The 18428-nt window shown below is 41.9% G+C and overlaps 1 protein-coding gene across 2 annotated transcripts in view; it reads right to left on the bottom strand.

The window, feature by feature from the left end:
- Window positions 1-18071, bottom strand: part of rcan3 (regulator of calcineurin 3) — a 33909-nt gene extending 15838 nt beyond the window's left edge. Inside the window, exons 1-3 of one of the 2 annotated variants that reach the window (XM_028396295.1) lie at window positions 18000-18071; window positions 16752-17032; window positions 1853-1951 (exon numbers count right to left, since the gene is read on the bottom strand). In XM_028396295.1, the coding sequence (XP_028252096.1) occupies window positions 1853-1951; window positions 16752-16961 (309 nt within the window). In that variant the 5' untranslated portion in view covers window positions 16962-17032; window positions 18000-18071. The remainder of the gene's footprint in view (window positions 1-1852; window positions 1952-16751; window positions 17033-17999) is intronic. The other variant, XM_028396296.1, reaches the window with a different exon arrangement.
- Window positions 18072-18428: the final 357 nt, after the last annotated feature.

Genomic DNA, 18428 nt, shown 5'->3' with positions numbered 1-18428 from the left:
GCTCAGATCTTGTTGAATGATAATAAAAACAAGAGCAGGCTGACAGGGAGGTGAGCTCAATCAGAGGCCACTCCCCACGTGCCCTGCTTTAATCTGACCTCTCCCCCAGCGCTCTCCATCACTCCCTATGTGCCAGAAACCGGGATTAATAGTGTTCTTTGTGCCGTTAGAAAGTCAACCCTGTGTCTGCTCTTTTAATTGTGCACAGACCCCTCCTTTGCTGAGTCTGGGAGACACAGCCTGATAAGAGCTGTCTGACAGAAGGCTTTGGTGAAGACCCGTGCCCTCTGATCATACTGTCCTTCCCCTGGATGACGTTACTATAGCAAAATGAAACTGATGACCTGTCTAACCCTACACATCACGCAATGTGTTGCCATGTGACAATAATCTACAAAAACAACACCTCTGAGGCTCCACAGCACGCCCTGACATTCCCTCAGAAATCTTGAAGATGATGACCTACCATCCTATAATTAGATAACAACTGCAGGGTGGCACGCTGCTGTCTTTCACCTTGGCTGGTCTGCAGTGGTTACAAACTGTAATGAGAGTTGGGAGCAAACACAGCAGCTGCCTGTCTCACTGGGGGAACGCAGACCACAGGGTGAGTCAGCGGTCAACTGTGTTCATATGAGCAGAGCAGCAACATGGAAGAAATATCACATGCACATTGTGTCATCACAAGCCATTTTCTGGGTGCAACTAAGATGAGTAGAACTGCAATAAGAAGCACTAAAATATGGCTGAATGAGGTGGGCGGGGCGACTGGGAATCAAACATGCCTTCAAAAAAACATGGAGGAAGACAAATGGGTGTTCATGCCACATAATAACTTACACTGGCTATTCATAATAACCTGTAGGTATGCGTGTCTACATGGACCTTGATCGACTGACTTGCAATAAAGCTTCCCTTCCTCCATCTCTTTCTGCCTCTTTGGTGATGAGTCAAATCAGACAAGCAGACAAGCAGCCAGCAGGTGAGGGAATATATTCTGACATGGAATTTCCAAAGGGTTTAGCGGGTGAGCCAAGCTTTGGCAGACCATCTGTGTGGCCTTTTAAGCCCCAAAATTGGCATGTTGCAGTGCCAAAGGTGGGGTCCTGGAGCTCACTTTGAACACATTTAAGTGCAACTGCTTTCAGGACAGGCAGAATGGCAAATACCTGCACGGTACCTGGGCTTTGGACCAATCAATAAAATATCACTGCAGGGAGTTAGCAAACTAAATGTGCTCCAAGGGGAGGAAAACACAACGGCATTTGAACATTTATGTGATAATTGTTCAAATTCTCCTGTAGCTGTTATTGTATTGTCTAGCCAGGTGCAACTGCAGTGCTGCTGTGATGAGGAGAGAGGAGAGACACAGAGGGGGGAGAAGATGGGTCTGTCCGCCACTGCGTCTAAAAACTGCCTCACTCCTTTCCTTGCATGTGTCTTGCATGGACAATTCATCACACCCTCCCATTCAACTTGCGCATCAAACCCCCCCCTGCCGCTGTTAAACTTGACACACGATGATATCACAATTGGCGCATTGAGGGTCTTTTTTTTTTTTTTTTTAAATGTAGGTTGTGTCCTACTCTTCTCTCTCCTATTTTTTGCAATTCATCCAGCGTCAATCACTGTGTGCCCTGCGCGCGCGGCGCGGGACGTGCGTCTTGGCGAGCTGCGGCTTCCATTGATAAAAATCCTCGTCTGAAAGAATGAGAGGGAGAGGGCTGCATTCAACGTCACCGAGACATGCATTGCACACTTCTACAGGACAGCATGCAGTCAGTAGGTCGGCAGCGCAAGGGCACAAACCAGCACGCTCTGATGCGTTTCGAGGGCAAAAAAAAAACCGTACCTGCATTTTGTCTGACGTAAACACCTCGGTGTCTACTTCGCAGGCGATGATGGTCACCATCTCCAGTTTCATATTTATCGATGGCATTCCCTTGTGTGGCTGGGGTTAAATAAAAAAAAAAAAAAAAAGAAATGGAGTAAAAGTCTTTCTTTTCCTCTTTAGCAAGAACGCACTGAAAGCGTCTGGTGGCTTCTTCCTCCAAAAAGTTGGGGTTAAAAGTCCGACGCTCTGCCTGTTTCTGCTCGCTGCTTCTGAGCTGGGAGAGTTGCTGCTGGACTCCTCGCTGCACTACCGCGCTGCTAAGAGTGATGCTGCAGCCGCAGACGCACAAACTCTGCCTCTCTCTCTCTCTCTCTCTCTCTGTACCTCTCTTCCCCCCTCTCTCTCTCTCTCTGTACCTCTCTTCCCCCCTCTCTCTCTCTCTCTCTAGCTCCACATTGACGTCATTACCATCCTCACGTTCGTCGTGTTTTACGCCACTACAGTGCTCGACGAACCGTGCAGGGCCACTGCAGAATCCACGGTCCGGTTTATTCCGCTTTTTCTTGTATTTTATGTGAGTGTGTGTGTGAGAGAGAGAAAAACAAATGTGTCACAAGCATTTTCGGTAAACTGTACATGTGTGCATCAGCCATTACCTTTGAACGACGCTGTGACACATGCAAGTCGTGAATGAAAAGTCAATTAAGGAGGCGATATTGGGAGAAGTGGAGCGTATTAAAATGGATATTGATTACATTGATATAACCTAATTTATCATTAAATTTTAGAAAATAAATAAGCTAAATCAACACATCTAGCCTACTATACTAATTGCCCTATATGGGAGCAGTCAAAAAAAAAATCACAGGGCGGTCTGTCACCACTATAATTTTTGACTAATGACAACTTTTTAGTCCATGACACTTGCAATGGCCTGAGTGAGTGGTGTCAGGTCGCCTGCTGTCATTTCACTTTGTATATTGCCACAGCTGAAGTTTCTTTGGCCTGATTTGCCTTTGATTGCCTCCTTGTGCCTGTTGTGCAACTAAGCAACACAAGGTCATGTAAATATAGACGTGACCGTGACATGAAATGACCCCCCAGCTTCTTTGCATACTTGCCAATAAAAGCAAAAGTGTTGAACAGAAAGAGGTGGATATCGCAGCTACGTGAGGGGTGCTAAGAAGTTATTGCAAAGTGTCGGCATGCGAGAAAACATATCAGACAGTTTTTCTGCTCATCCCGTGTGTAGCAGTGAACAATCATACACAGTATATTTGAGTAGCTTCTTCCTCATAACACGTAACATGAAATACTGCCTCATGAGCTCAAATTACTGGATTACCCACACATGCTGCTTGCTGAATGCATCTACTATGCTTTTTTTCTGCCCTCGACAAGACACAATTACATAACCATGCGTGTCGGCCGCATGCTCTGAAGATACTGTACTTGCCTTCGGTTGACATGGTCTTTGGCTTCAGGCTTACGCACTTCAAAATGAATTCATTTGAGCTTTCATGATTTGCGCTTGCTGATCCTGGAAACTTTTTTTTGGTGGGCTGTACTGTACTTTTTAGTGCTGACTTGTTGACTGTAGATTAAGTGTGCTGTGGCTCTTTATCACTCACAGTAAAGCAGCTGATGAAGCTGATGGTACCACTGCTGCCATGGCTCCTTTGGCTTAATTATAATGATGCACTGAGTTTCCATTCCAGCTGAGGACTAGTCATTTCAAATATTCCCACAGACATTATGCCGTTGCATAATATGCTAACAAACCATGTCTTCTTTCCATCACTCAGATCATGCCTCTCCCTCATAATAATAATTGCCGGACCAGCCGAGACAGCTAAGTCCCTATAAGCCATTAATATTGCAGCTCTAGGCAGTGAGGGCTATTTATGTCTGTGTGTGTCAGGCATTGTCCACACACAGCAGACGGAGAAAGATATGTGTGGATGACTGTGACATTCCTCCAGCAGACAGCATCAGTCAGTCTGGAAAAATCTGCCTGTAAATGCCAAAAAATACCATGCATCAGACTCTGAGAGATGCTAGCCTGAGCCTGAACAGCAGCTGCTTCATCTGCTGGGAGTGATTCTGTTTTATTCTTTTAAGTCACAGTAGTATGAGCGGGCAGGACAGGTTTAGATATTATTTCAAAATCAGCAGCACAGCTCATTAATCACAAGCTCAGAAGTGATACGGCGGTGCGCCTTTTCTTTTAAAATGACTCTGTTTTCTGGGAGCTAATGTAGTCTTAGCCCACCAAAGGTTGTGATCATTTATTTATGCCTTGTTGGAAAATTCTTTTTTCACTTGCCCCTATTTACAAAGCACTGGGTCAAACACAGATAGTGCCGTCTTGCTCAAGGAAACCTCACAGTTGAGCAGATGCTTGCTGATGTGCAGTGATTTGAGCCCAGGCCTGCATTATAGGTCACCATTACCATTGTATTTATTCATCACCCCTTTCACCTGGGCTATAACATGTATTCCCTGTAACTACTGTTTACTGTTTACATTTGCACTTTAATCACGTTATTTATAGTTTGTTTACATTGTCCATGGACATTTTGAATAGTCATAACATATGCGGCATGGTTACTTGTATACATTTGTATTTGTATCTTACATAATAAGCTCACTTGTGCCGTAACTTGCCCTCCGGGGACAAATAAAGATTTCTGAATCTGAATTAATCGAATATAAATGTTGTTATATGTCTTTATGTCTCGATGACTCATCCTGCACATCCCTCTGCTTCTTGGTTCAAACACACAGACAGGTATGCCATGCCCCACACATACCTGACATTTATTTCCTTGTTGGCTGCTTCTCAGAGCACATTATGTTGTATTTGGGGCTGAAAACATAACCGTAAATGTAACATATGATCGTATTGCTCCTCATATGAACATGGAACCAATAAAAATGCAATTGTCAGAGTAAGGAGGTGGGGGGGGGGGGGGGAGACGGTGATTGGGCATGCAACGTGGTGGACTTTTACTCTGAGTCTGAGTATGAATCCCTGTCAATGCAAGCTACTTTTCCCCCCACAGTAATGCAGTTTTACAAGGAAGCTGCATTGTGGAGCAGTTATTCCCAGCCAGTGTGTTCCTATAGGCAGAGTCTGCAGTTAGTGGAAAGATCGATGGCAAGATTCTGGAATAGCTTAGCTAATTACACAAAAAGGAACACACAGATGGAATGCAAATTGATGCGATGTTTACAAGTAGTAGTAATGGTGTTAAATGAAAAAGTCTATTAACAATATGATGAAGGTTTTATATAGGGCATAATAGGGCTTGCTGCTGTATCCTGCCATTAGCATACCAGTGCACTGCATGTACACATGACTGTTTTCGATTGTTAAAGCACCGCGTCGATTCGTTTCTCTTGTCCTGGCTGGTAAGCAGGATAGATCGCTGCAGATGATGAAGCACTTTTCTTCCTCCTCTCTGGCCTCATTCCATGCCTCTGCTCCTCCTCCTCCTCATTCTCAATTCTCTTCTCCTCATTCACAATTCTCTCTGTTAGGTCTCACAGTCAGCGCACCCCCAAAAAACAAGACTCCACGCAGGAAAATATAAAGCTTCACCATCTTTTCATTTCAAAGATTTCTCGAAATTATTTCAACCTTTGAGATGCTGTGTTCGTGAACAAATACTGTTACAATAGTATGAGTGTCACCAGTGTTTGGAGCAAAAAAAAATCTCCTATCCTGAGTTGCGATAAAAGCTGGCCTGTATTATATATATATATATATACCAAATATGGTATATAAAAAAGGTGGCTTGATGTGGGGAAACTGGGTGCTTTCTTCTTTCAATAACTTCAGTTCCGTTATAACCATGTAGAAATAATTGAATACATGCAGTATGAATCATCAGATAAAGGCAGCCGGTGAAATGGCAGAAACCTAGTTTTTGCAGAGTCTAACGTTCATGGAGCACTTCATAAAAGATGAGAAGGGGAGCAGGCAGCAGAGATACTCAAAGGATGAGTCGCTGTGTCTTAGACTTACTGACGAGCAGAATTTGTATTCTGAAGTGGAGCTCTGCAGAGGAGCAGGAGGGAGGGAGGGGTGGGGTAGAATCAGGGCAGTGGATCATCATGGTAGGCTGAAATACATATGCTGATGATGCATACATGTATGTTGATGCACATACAGAATCAAAGCATGGTGAGCATCAACACAAAACTGCGTCAAATGTACAGTATGTTCAGACACGTGTGAGGGTGTGTCTGTGCAAACATGCATAAAAGCTCCATGACACTGCAGGAATGCAGATAGGCTGCAGACTCTACATGCATGCCCGAACACAAACCCTGCATCCTTTCGCTGCCAAACTCTCAGTACAACGGGCTACCTTGCTTGGCCCAGCCAAACCAACGCGTGGTGCCAGCGCCAATGCAGCTGCTGTAATCTAGGCCAAGCTATTTATAAAGCAAGCAGCCAAGTACAGGCGCAGGGAGCCAGAGGGAGACAGAGGGATGGGAGGATAAAAGAATGTCTACAGGGCAGAGAGACAGATCTACAGAGTGTAGGTGAGAAAGAGCGGGGGAAGAACAGAGGAGCACAGAGAGCCAGGATGGGCAGGGATGGAATAAAAGTAGTGAGCGGGTGAGTGAAAATAGAAAGAGACAGACAGAGAGCAAGGGAGAGGGAGAGAGAGAGGTCCAGCCAGGTGCAGAGGACAGCATGAATACCTGAGGATGAGCTGACCCGCACATCAACTGTAAATGACAAACACAAGTAGCCTCGCTCAACACTCCAAACTTGATTTATATGGTAGTTTGATGAGGTGACAGGATGAAATGTGAGGCACGGGGAGGTGCCTGCTACTGCTGCTTCTGCTACTGCTGCTGCTGCTGTGTAAAATGTGAAAAATCTTCATGGACTTCTACATGACTTCTGGCAATCAAGCTATAATTAATAGTGATAGACAACTCCCAGAGGTCAGCTCTGACTCTTAGGCTAATTAATATTATAATGGGAACATGACACATGCAGCCATAGAAATAGAATTATAAATATCAATTTACTTTACAATTGGGTGGAGCGCAGGCAGGAGAAGGTGATGTGAATGCATGCAGCCATCAACATATCAATCATTGCTAGCACATGCTAATTTAAGCTGAACTATTTTGCGCTAAAAAAAAAAAACAAATAAAACAATAAAGGATGTTTTTTGCCAAAACTTTATTTTTATTAAATATTTAGGATGAGTTATTGTTTTCTCAAATACTTTGGACAAAAGGAGGGTGAGGCTTTAGCGTATGACTTTAATACAAATTATGACAATTTGCAGCAGCTTTGAAACAGAGATGCACTAAACCCAACGCAGTATCATCTTTTCAGACACCAAAACAATACTGCATTATTCTTTAAAGTCTATGTTGATAGTCGGTGGATTGGCCTATTATGTATATTATGTTATGACCTCATTATGTATAATGAGGACCTCATTATGTATAATGAGGTCAGTGTTGGGGGCTAAAACTATTAGTCAATAAATGGATTGGTATCCTGGGAGCCAGACGAACCTGAGAACTCATTTTCATCTACTCTGGCAGATACTTCGTCACACATTCTGTTGCTGATTGTAGGTCTTCCCATTTTTGGAAATTGTGATTGTCACATTTGTCGGAGATATTTACAAACTGTCAATTATGATACAACCGTTTTTAAGGACACAACAAACATTTTTTTGAGAACAATTCACAAATCACTACAATGTCACTTTCTTTATAATCTTTCGCATTAGATATATTTATGTTTCAGGAACTATAGTTCAAAGCAGGTAAAGATGCTGACATAGAGCTCTGAGAAATTACAATGGATGATGAATCGTTGCTTTCTGATGGTTACTACACTCAACAAAAATATAAACGCAACACTTTTGTTTTTGCTCCCATGTTTCATGAGATGGACTTGAAGATCTAAACTTCATTCCAGATACACAATATTACCATTCCTCTCAAACATTGTTCACAAATCTGTCTAAATGTGTGATAGTGAAGAAGATGTGTTGCACTGCATGAGGCAAATGGTGGTCACACCAGATACTGACTGGTTCTGAGTCCCCAGACCGCCAATAAAGCAGAAACAAAATGCACATTTCAGGGTGGCCTTTTATTGTGGGCAGTTTGAGGTACACCTGTGCACTAATCATGATGTCAGATCAGCATCTTGATGTGGCACACCTGTGAGGTGGGATGGATTATCTCAGCAAAGCAGAAGTGCTCACTATCACACATTTAGACAGATTTGTGAACAATGTTTGAGAGGAATGGTAATATTGTGTATCTGGAATGAAGTTTAGATCTTCAAGTCCATCTCATGAAACATGGGAGCAAAAACAAAAGTGTTGCGTTTATATTTTTGTTGAGTGTAGATGACATTGGTGGCACAGTGGACAATGCTGTTGCGTAGGTCTGTAGGTGAAATGAGATTTTACATTGCAGGATTGATACTAAAGCTGAATTTATGATTTCTAGACCACTATGGATGCTGGGGATGCATCTTGCAGGAGTCTTATATACAGTGGATATGCATCTGTTTGAAGCTCACAACAACAAAAGCGTATCTGAGGAACAAATAGCCTCCAACAGGGTTTAGATTTAAGTCCAAGTTTAAGAAACATAAATGCCATCATTATTTGTCAGTATTGCTATGGCTGTTGTAGTTGTGTATGTCTCATATAAAACACACTGTAGGCTAAATAAAATTGGAAAAACCTGCTTTATGAACAGAGCCCTTCAACAAACAGCATAACGCTGACTGTACCAAACATTGTATGTTTTTGGTTTATAGCCTACATCTGTTGGGCCACCAGCAGCTGTTGAACGTTTTAACCCAGTCCAGCAGCTTAGGAGCTGCAGAGATGAGCTGTTGTATAGCTGTGTGAGAGAGACAGAGACAGAGACAGAGGGAGAGGAGGAGGAAGCAGAGCGACACGTGCCGATGGTTCCACTGATTGCTTTGCTTTGAAATCAGGTCAAATCTTTGGATGGGTTAGCGGACTCTCCGACCCATATGCAGTCATCGCCACTGCTAGAATACCAGACACAACAAAGAAGGAAAAAAAAAACAGGGCAAGGAATGACCCAAGGCAGTCTCAGAGCTTCGAAGACAACACAGAGCTTTGAGAGATGGGTGCCATTTTCTGAGGCAGGCAAACAAAGAGGAAGAAAGAAATCACAGACTCTTCACCAGAGGATAGAATGGGCTCTCTATTCTTTCACTTCAAACAGATCTAATTGAAAGATGTGGGATTCTCATAGCAACTGATATGAGCACAAGTGGTATGCTGGTGTGATGAGATTGGAAACTTAAAAGTGTGGCCCAAAAGCAAACTAAATATAAAAAGGAAAATATGCTTATATGCTATAGCTTTCAGATCTGGTTCAGACAACCGCACACCCACCAGAGCAACAGATGCTCCCACCGTACAAATGACAGACGCAGCTTGCCACACGGGCCCCCAGACGCCATTAACTTGAGCAGATTTATGAGATGGAAGAAACTCACGAGAGAAAATGAACAAAACCAACAAATGAAGGATCTAAAGAAAAACTGAAATATACACAAAATTACACTGATGCAGCACATAAGTGATTGTTTCTCTTGCAGCAAAAAAAAAAAACAAGCGGATAAGCTGTCAATAGTTCTTTTCTGTAAATGACAAGCAGGAGAAATTGATTTGAATGCTGTTCTCCACACCTCTCACCCAATAAACACCTTTTAAAAACAATCCCACAGGGGGAGCCAGCTTTGTAGACAGAGTTATGTAAGTAAACAGAAAGGTAAAAGAAAGGGACAGGATTTATACCACACTTCCACCAACAACACAGCGTGAGCTTTCCATTTTTACAATGCCCCAAAAAGACAGTTACAGATCCAAAAATGGGCTGCTTCCCTTTTTATTCTACACAATCAGCTTTACTAAACTTCCTGCTGCCTGTGGCTTCATTTCAGCTCCTTAATGTTACACATTCATGCCTAAAAGCAATCATCTGCACAACATTTATCTTATTTCATGGACGGCATGATTGCATTTATGCCTCAGTTCATGAGACTCCATTTATACTTTGCTTAAATAAGAGATGATTCTGCTGTTGTTCTATTCTTGAACACTTCTTTTTTTAGACTGATTGAACCAGAAAAACAATCTTGATTTAAATAGAATCACAGGAGCATGACTAAGGATGAATAACACATTGGCTTACAAAACATCCTAAATCTTACAGTTTCATAATCAGCCCTTGTGCAGCAGGGCGGTGGCGAGATGCTGTCTGTTGAAGGAGAGCCGTCGTTTCTTAAGCACAAAACTGATTATAATCACGGATCAAAGAGAAAAAATAAAATTAAATTTCCCCTAAGCTCTCATCTGAAGGTGTGGGGGAGGAACTGTATAAAGCAACACAAAGACGCCGCTATCTTTAAACAGCTATAGATATGTTGGGGGTTTAAATACTATTATGTAACTGGATTTGATTAGCTGTGTGAAGTGACTTTGTAAGGTAATTATATGGTTAATTTGTTCATTTTAATATTGCAGTGTGGATATTTTAACTATTACAACTGCTGCGTCTACCTCATACAAATACACCGAACTCACATTCTTGGTCTTCATGGTGTCCAACCTCAAAATAACATTTGCCCTCTAACACAAGGTGTCTGCACTGTAATAGAAAAGGGAGTGTTAGTCTGCAGAGCACTAAAAGACATGATGGTGTTTTGAGTTATGGCTGACTGAGAGAGTGAATTACAAATGACTGAGGTACCACAAATGATACTTAACAGCTTTTCTGGGATTCTGTGGCGTTGAATCTTACTGTGGGACTGGTCAGGAGTCAGGGAACACTAAATCCTACCAAGGACTCAATTCAAAAAACAGTTTTTACAGATTTGTAAGTTTATCATTGTTAAATCTCACACAGAAAGGTTTTGCAGAAGGCAGAACCTTTATAGTATCTGTTCTTTGAATACTTGGATGGCATCTTGCCTGGCTCATAGGAAGACCTGCTCCTGTTGTGAACGCCTGTAAAGCACCCACACAAAATGACCAACACAATCTATGAGCACAATCTATGAATATCCCATAATAGCTTTGTCAGCAATCTGTTTAAGCAGCAATCAAACCTTGTTTAGTTGGTATTGTAGACAAAAAGTAACTGCTGTAACAAAGCAGCCTTTACTAACCCTGATTTTCTTTTATGCTGTCGAACATAAAATGCTCGATTTTCCTGCATTTAAAAAACAATTTGACATAATGGAATGACTAATAAAAACAAGCTGCACACAGCAGACATATTGAGTAAAAAGCACAGGTGTTGCTAATAAAATTATTGATGTCAAAGCCATGAGTGTGCCAGTGAGTCAGCATGCACCACACCATAGCAAACTGTATTATTTATACCTATGATTTTCCTATGTAGTGACAATTAAAGGACAGTGTAAATGGGTTGAAGGCATCTATGAGTCTGCAGGTTAGAGCCTTATTTTTACTGGCACATCTAGTAACAAAACACTTCAGATACTCAAATTGTAAGAAACACTGTAATCAAATCAAACTGTAGTCAAATACTTGAGTGCGCACCAGGGTTGTGCAAAAATCAGAATTTCTAAATTTAATTCAATTCAATCGGAATTCAGAGAAATTCATTCTTATCACATATCAGTGATAATGATGTTTCACATACATTTTTCTTCCTAATGGAAGAGCAGACAGTAACATTAGTCGTACATTCCCTTTATGTTGAATAAGTAGCAATATCTTTATTGTTTAAAGTAATAAAATGAAACAATGTTTTGGTAAATGCAATGGTCATTTATTAAAGTAGGCTGCCTTACAGGATAAAGTTGTTGCATCTAATGTTCAACAGTTCCTCAAATGTTTTGCCATTGAGGCGGCATCACGTTCGTTGGTCTAAATATCTTGTCTGCAACACTAAATACCTTCTCAACAGGTGTTTACGTGTGTTATCATTTTGCATATTGCTGTAAATTAAAAGTACAAACCAGCGCTGGCCCTCAATTAGCCTATTTCACTAGAGTTTACTAAATGTTCACAACTTGTGAAGTTATCACAATTTTAACAATCTGTTTTGTAGGGTATGTTTTTAATGTTAATTTATGTTGAAAATAGGCCTATTTACTATAATAAAGTATTGTGTAGATAAAGTCCATACAAAAATATCTGTATGAAATTCATGTTGTAATCATACATAATATATGCAATTCCATTCAATTCTGAATTTTGTACAACCCTGGTGTACACCAGCTCAATTTAGCCAAATTGTGCTTTCCATTGTTGTCATAAATTGCTCCCCGCTTTCTTGTGTATGATACACAAAGGCAAAACAAGAACACCGGGTCGGAGAAACAACCCCGGTCAGTGTACCAGAATAATATCCAGGCCGCAGCAGGAGCAAGAGGCCAGGGGCACTCACTCGCTCTACCCTGCATCATGTTTGACCTTCAGCCCACCAAGCACCCGTTCCCTTACGTTCACCCCCGAGGACCGTCACCCAAAATAAAACCCAATCTGACACATGCAAACATATCACCATTGCGCGCGCACTTGCCTGCACAATGTATGTATGTGCAATATGTGCGCGTAAAACGCACTCACACTCACTCTACTTCTCACTTTTCACATCCTCTATCACGCTATCTTTAGTCCCTGATGTTTCAGCGGCACTCTCCTGCACTGGGGTTGTCTTTTTTTATCATCCAGTTTACATGAGTCACACTATCAAACACATTGGACTCAAGTGGGACAGACACTGGCCACCACAGCAGAGTCAACTTTACACATACTTACAGCACTCCATCAATGTTAAACTGCTAATGCATCACTAGGAGCTCTGTACAAGTGCAGTAAATATCTGTTGTTATTAACATTTTTAGAGGCACTCTCAATAATCCAAAGAAAACCCTACTGCCTGTTTTCCTTGAAACTACAATGGCTTACGGCTCCAGCACGGCACTGAATGCTGTCTGCTGCTGCACAGTGGCAGTGTGGGAAAACAGTAAATGTGTGTGTTTGTGCTGGAGTTCCTGCTCACAGAAACATTGGGTTAAAAGACATTTTCACAATGTAAATGGTCAAATTCTTCCTTCTACAGTGAGCTTTCACTATTTTCTTGGTCATCATGGTATAGGTATGTATATTAACACTGGTCATTTAAGTCCTCTTAAAAAGGACAAGCAGAAAAAGATATATATTTTAGAGATGATGGGGGTTCAAGTAATAAAAACTTGGTTAGTGCAAGACTGTAAGCACATCAGACATTTGTCATTTCACATATCCAAAAGAGGATATTAATTTGGCATCATTCTTAATAGCTGCTCTTGCCGTAATATTCATATATAGCCTGGTTTGGATGGTCTCCATCTAAACCTGAGGGTAATATCTGTCTCTTTATGTGCTCAGTGCTCCCCTATAATCACTGAATAGGCACTAACTGTGTTTGTCATGTGTTTGGTTCTGGGCTGGTAGAGTAGTGTGGGTGTATCAGAGCTCAGTTAGTAGATCAGAGAAGAAGCCAAAACACTAAAGATCAAAAGTTTCTTAGTACAGAGAAAACAGGTCATTAGTACCAGCAATCCATGCCCCAGTAAATATAACACCGGACCTCTTGTTAATTCAGTGCGCCTTCCAGATGACACAATAGAATATAATATCATCTAACAATAGAGATAAGCAACTTAAAAACAGTATGCCTGTATGAACACATTGTCCTTGGTGTTTTAGGCTTGCAGCCGGTGCGTGCTTGATTGCACTGGTTATGGATTGAGCAGAGCTCACTCTGACAGCCTCAGGAGCAGCGCTGAAAGCTTTGCTCTGTGCTGATTAGGCCTGATATACACTGGGCACTATGAGGGATGACTTATAATGGCTCCTCTGACCTTTGTCTTGACAAGCACAGAAACCACTTTGCCTTGTTACTTTGCCTACACACACACACCTCCGTCTCTGGCTCCCTCACCGCTTGTTTACACTTGTTTTCTGTGGGTGCTTCACAGCAGACAATGAATCATGTCAAAATGAAAGCCAACCTGGCAGCGATTACCGCATAGAGTAAACAGTATATGCAATACTGTTAATGGTACTGTTGATTATTTCTCAGACAGTGATAAAAGGAAGCTGCAGGCAAATCAGTAAAATCTAACATGGCTTAAATGCTGCAAAGATATGTGAATGCATGACATGACACAATGTGTGCACCTGTACTAAAACAGGTGTGAAGAATCCGGCAACTTGGTGCCAACACATTTAATTTCATTTACACATAAATATTCTAACCACAACTGTTCCATAACCAACTGCCACCTGTAAACACTATACAACAACTCAAATCCAATCATTAAAACCCTGATGAACATTTTAACAGTGCGGTCTCAACCTAAACTGCAGAGGAGGGGACCGCACTGTCGTACAGAATCTCAGCTGGTCGTGGATCACACTGCAGCTGATGAAATGCTAAGATGATGCCAGGTGGAAGGATTTGGCAAAATCTGGCTTGTCTTTCCCTGGTTTTAAGCATGAATTAAGCTTTTTATGTGAACCATGTTAACGATGCTAACTGATGAAACTGTCACTGTCAGATGTTGAAATCTAAAATTAGTTCAAATAGCACTGAAAAAAATTATAGAGGCAGCTACAGCACTTTGCGTATCATTAAGTATAATTTTAGTTATCAGTTGTAGTGAACGTGATCTGCCTTGCACAATCACTACAAACCATACTGTCATTATGAGTCCTAGTCATTACGCAGGACTCCATAATAACTTGTTTGTGACTTCACTGCTAACTCAGTGAATACTTTTTTTTTTACCTTCCAACATCATTCTGTTCTATGCAGCATCATTCATGGGTGCATTGCATTAGCCATTATTAAATGAGATTATATTTTGTGAAGCTTTGTGAAAGAGTCTAGTGTAGAAAATAAGAAAATAGGAAGGAAACCACTTTTTAATTCTTTTATAAAATATTATTTGGAAAAGACAAAAAAAAAAAAGCCATAAATCTTAAAACCCCAAAAAAGGTCAATGTCACATGTGGGGTGAACAACATGGGCCACTTGATATTTTAAGTGAGAAACAGTTGATTTGAGTGCTGTGCAAGACCATTCAAATCATTACGTGTAGTGGTGTGGCCTTTTGTTAATCATGACAATTAATTTAAAATTAGCATAATAATAATAATAATCCCAATCGGGTCAGTGGAGCCGTGGCCTGATTCAGACCGACCTCAGCTCAACTCCACATAAAACAATCCACACTTTTTAAGGCAGCCCTCTATTTTAGCCAAAAGCTGGACAGAGGAACAACATACCGCAGATAAAAGAGAAAGTGTGCCACTAGGTTTTACTTACTTTTCTCTAATGCAGAAGAAAGGGAAAGGCTTTTACGCCGTGCTAAGAGCTTCTTATAAATATAGGGCCACACTCTCTTTCTCTCTAAAAGAGAGAGCGCAGTGTGATTACAGAAACAGCCCATCCTCCTGCATGCAGGCCTTTGAGAGCAGAAACAGAAGGTAATGTCGGTGTTGGGAGAAAGCCAAGAGCCCAAAGACACAAAAATGTAGGTTGCCATGTCCCTGTTCTTCACTGACGATGTAGGATGTCAAGTTTTGAGCAGCTAGAAAAATGCGTACATTTTCTCATATCAAAATAAGATTCTGGGTATGTGTGTGGAGAATCAAACAGCACTGCTGCAAGCCAAAAGCAACCTCAGAAAAACAAACTGTATTTGTCACAAACAGAATTTAATTTTTTTTGTTCTTATTGACACATCATTCTGTCCTCCTTTTGAAAGTTTAAATAAATGTCAAAAGTTCTATTTTTAGCTTCTTTAATTGAAACATTTGGAGAGCATTGGAGAACTCTATTGACATGTTCTGTCTGAAGGATGTGTGGGTGGCATTTCCACTTTAAAGGCGGAGTGTGAATCGTAATGAAGTGAGGAGAGGGGGAAAAAGGTGGGGAGACGGGGTGGGGGTGGGTGGTGGGGGGGGACTTCAGCGCTAGGAGCAATGGGTGTACGAACAGCAAACTCACAAAGCAGGAGTGATTCATTTAAAGGGATTTTGTGCATGCGCCAGATTTAGCCTCTCCGCTTTGCATTTATATACACAGGAAGGATAAATAAAGAATGTTAAGAAGGGGAACGTTAAAAAGAATCAAGAAGACAGAAGAAAGTTACCAAGCAAGTTTGATCAGAAGGAGGAGACGTGCTCTGCAGAGGGGATGGATGGACGTGAAGATACAGAGAGAGACCAGAGGGAGATGTAAGAATGCCAGCTGGAAGGATGGAGGGATGGTAGGACAGCGTAATTGGATTATAGGGGCAGAAAATTAAAAGTATTTTCTTTGTATCCTCCTCCAGCAAACACTGCTGCACTGATGAGGCCCCTACATATACGGTACATGCATGGAAACACACACAGCATGTGAAGGTCTACATGAGCATGAATAAGACTCTATGTGGTGATGATTAAATGCTATGCACAGACACATGGATTAAGGCTGAGTATGGCTCGTGATTCTGTGCATGTCGTGTTGTAATCTGCTGCCCTGCATTCATGTTCCTGGCAAATAAATAACAGCGTCAGGTGTGTGTATGTGTTTATGTGTTTGCGAGTGTGTGTGTGTGTGTTTATGGTTGAGCAATCAGTAGCGCAGCTTGAGTCCATGACTGCACTTCGACAGACAGGAGCAAAAGCTGTGGATGACACCATGCACGTGTCGCTGGGCTTTGAATCTTGGACCGACTGACACATTTGGGCAAGATGACTCAAGCATGCACCAACTGATGCTCCTACTCACGCTCCTACTCACACAAACACACACACACACATGACAAAATATGACCCAGAAAGAGTTTTCTGCAACTCACCCTGTGTACATCCTGTTCGAACACGGCATCGTGGACGCTGCACGCAAACAGCGCTGTGGGAAGGTCGCTCAGATCCATCATCTCCTCCGCCATGCCATCGTGATCGCTCTCCCCAAACACCATGTCCTCTTCCTCCTCATCATCCTCCTCAGGGTCACTGCTGTAGGCCTCCGAGCCATTGCTCCATGCCTTGGAGGTCTCTCGAAGCATCTTGAAGCCTTTTTGGTGGGGGTAAAAAGGGAGGCTGCTGATAGACAAATGGGGACCACAGAGGCTGGCAACTGGGAATTAGAAGTCGGGAGATGAGGTGTTAGTTTATTCTCCATCTTTGTTCTGGGCCACAGTATTGAAGCCACTGGAGTACTGCCATGCACAAGGTTCCCAACAAAACAACATTACACTGCCTCTCCTGGCTAAACGTATTTCCCATAATGCATCGTGCGGCCCGCTCTCCACCTACATAACTGGTCCAGCTTCCATATTTAATAGATCATCTTTATGTTTGCTGGTGCACCCATAGATGCAAACAAAAAATATAGGCTATATGTAGGCCCATTAATAGGGTTCAGTAAAATAAATAATGATTAAATATAATAATATTATTTCTTGTCACACAAACAAATATTAACAATTAAAAGATTGAATTTCGACTTCAAAAATACACTAATTTATCCCTTGTGAATTAATTTTACAGAATAGGAAACTTGCCCTCCCATCCCTTATAATCCTGAGGATGGAGCGCCATCTAGTGGCTCGTTTAAGCATAACCAAGTGCAGTTTGTTATTGATATTTAAAGCACATAACATATAAAACATATAAAAAATAAGCCTGATATTAGACATTTCGTATGACAACATCAAGCAGAGAGTTTATCTGAACGCACTGAAGCCTACATTACTTTAGAAAGGCTTAAAAACAGACCGAGGAGAGGCTTTAATGGCACCATAACATCATCACATGTCTACTGTCCAAATCGCCGTTCAGCATCGTGACATCAACATTTGCTTCGCGTGTACTCAGAGGAAACCCCTGGATATTACGTACAGCTCGTGCAAAAAGGGTGCCACGAGTGTTTATATCTTGTAAAATTAAATATCCCGGAGGACACATTCTGCTGTTAGCTATAGCAAAGCTAGCTTTTCTACTAAAGTTACATGAAAGGCAGCCACGCGCACGCACACACACACACACAGAGATGAAGTTAATTTTCTTTCTAATTTAATGCTAAAATTGTCCGTATGACTCACCTCAGTCCTGTCAGGGCGAGCGGCTGAGACTACCCATTGCAAGCGGGACTTCCATTAATTTGACACTATCTGATGCAGCCTACTCCGGCGTCAGGACCCCGCAGGTGAGACCAATCAAACGCCGGCAGAGGGTCGCGTCGACCAATCAGGTTGCAGCGAAGGGGCGGATGCTCCGCGTCAAGCTTAGGTGGCGGATCAAACAGCGAAGTGGCACACAGCGGTCTGCTGCTAAATGCTGCGTTCATAATAAGACAAGGACGACCTGGACAGTCCAGATCCAATCTGTCTTGAGGATCAATTCACTGTCCCACCTTCTGTGTCAAGACAATGAGGTCCACAAACGTTTAATGTCTCATATTACAGTACAGTTTTATAAATGTACCTGTTGCACATAAAAATGAAAACTCAAAAACTCCGATGTGAATTGAA

Source organism: Parambassis ranga, chromosome 22 (genome assembly GCF_900634625.1).
Source record: "Parambassis ranga chromosome 22, fParRan2.1, whole genome shotgun sequence".
In the NCBI taxonomy this organism is placed as follows: Eukaryota; Metazoa; Chordata; class Actinopteri; family Ambassidae; genus Parambassis; species Parambassis ranga.
This window is presented reverse-complemented; position numbering and strand designations above follow the sequence as displayed.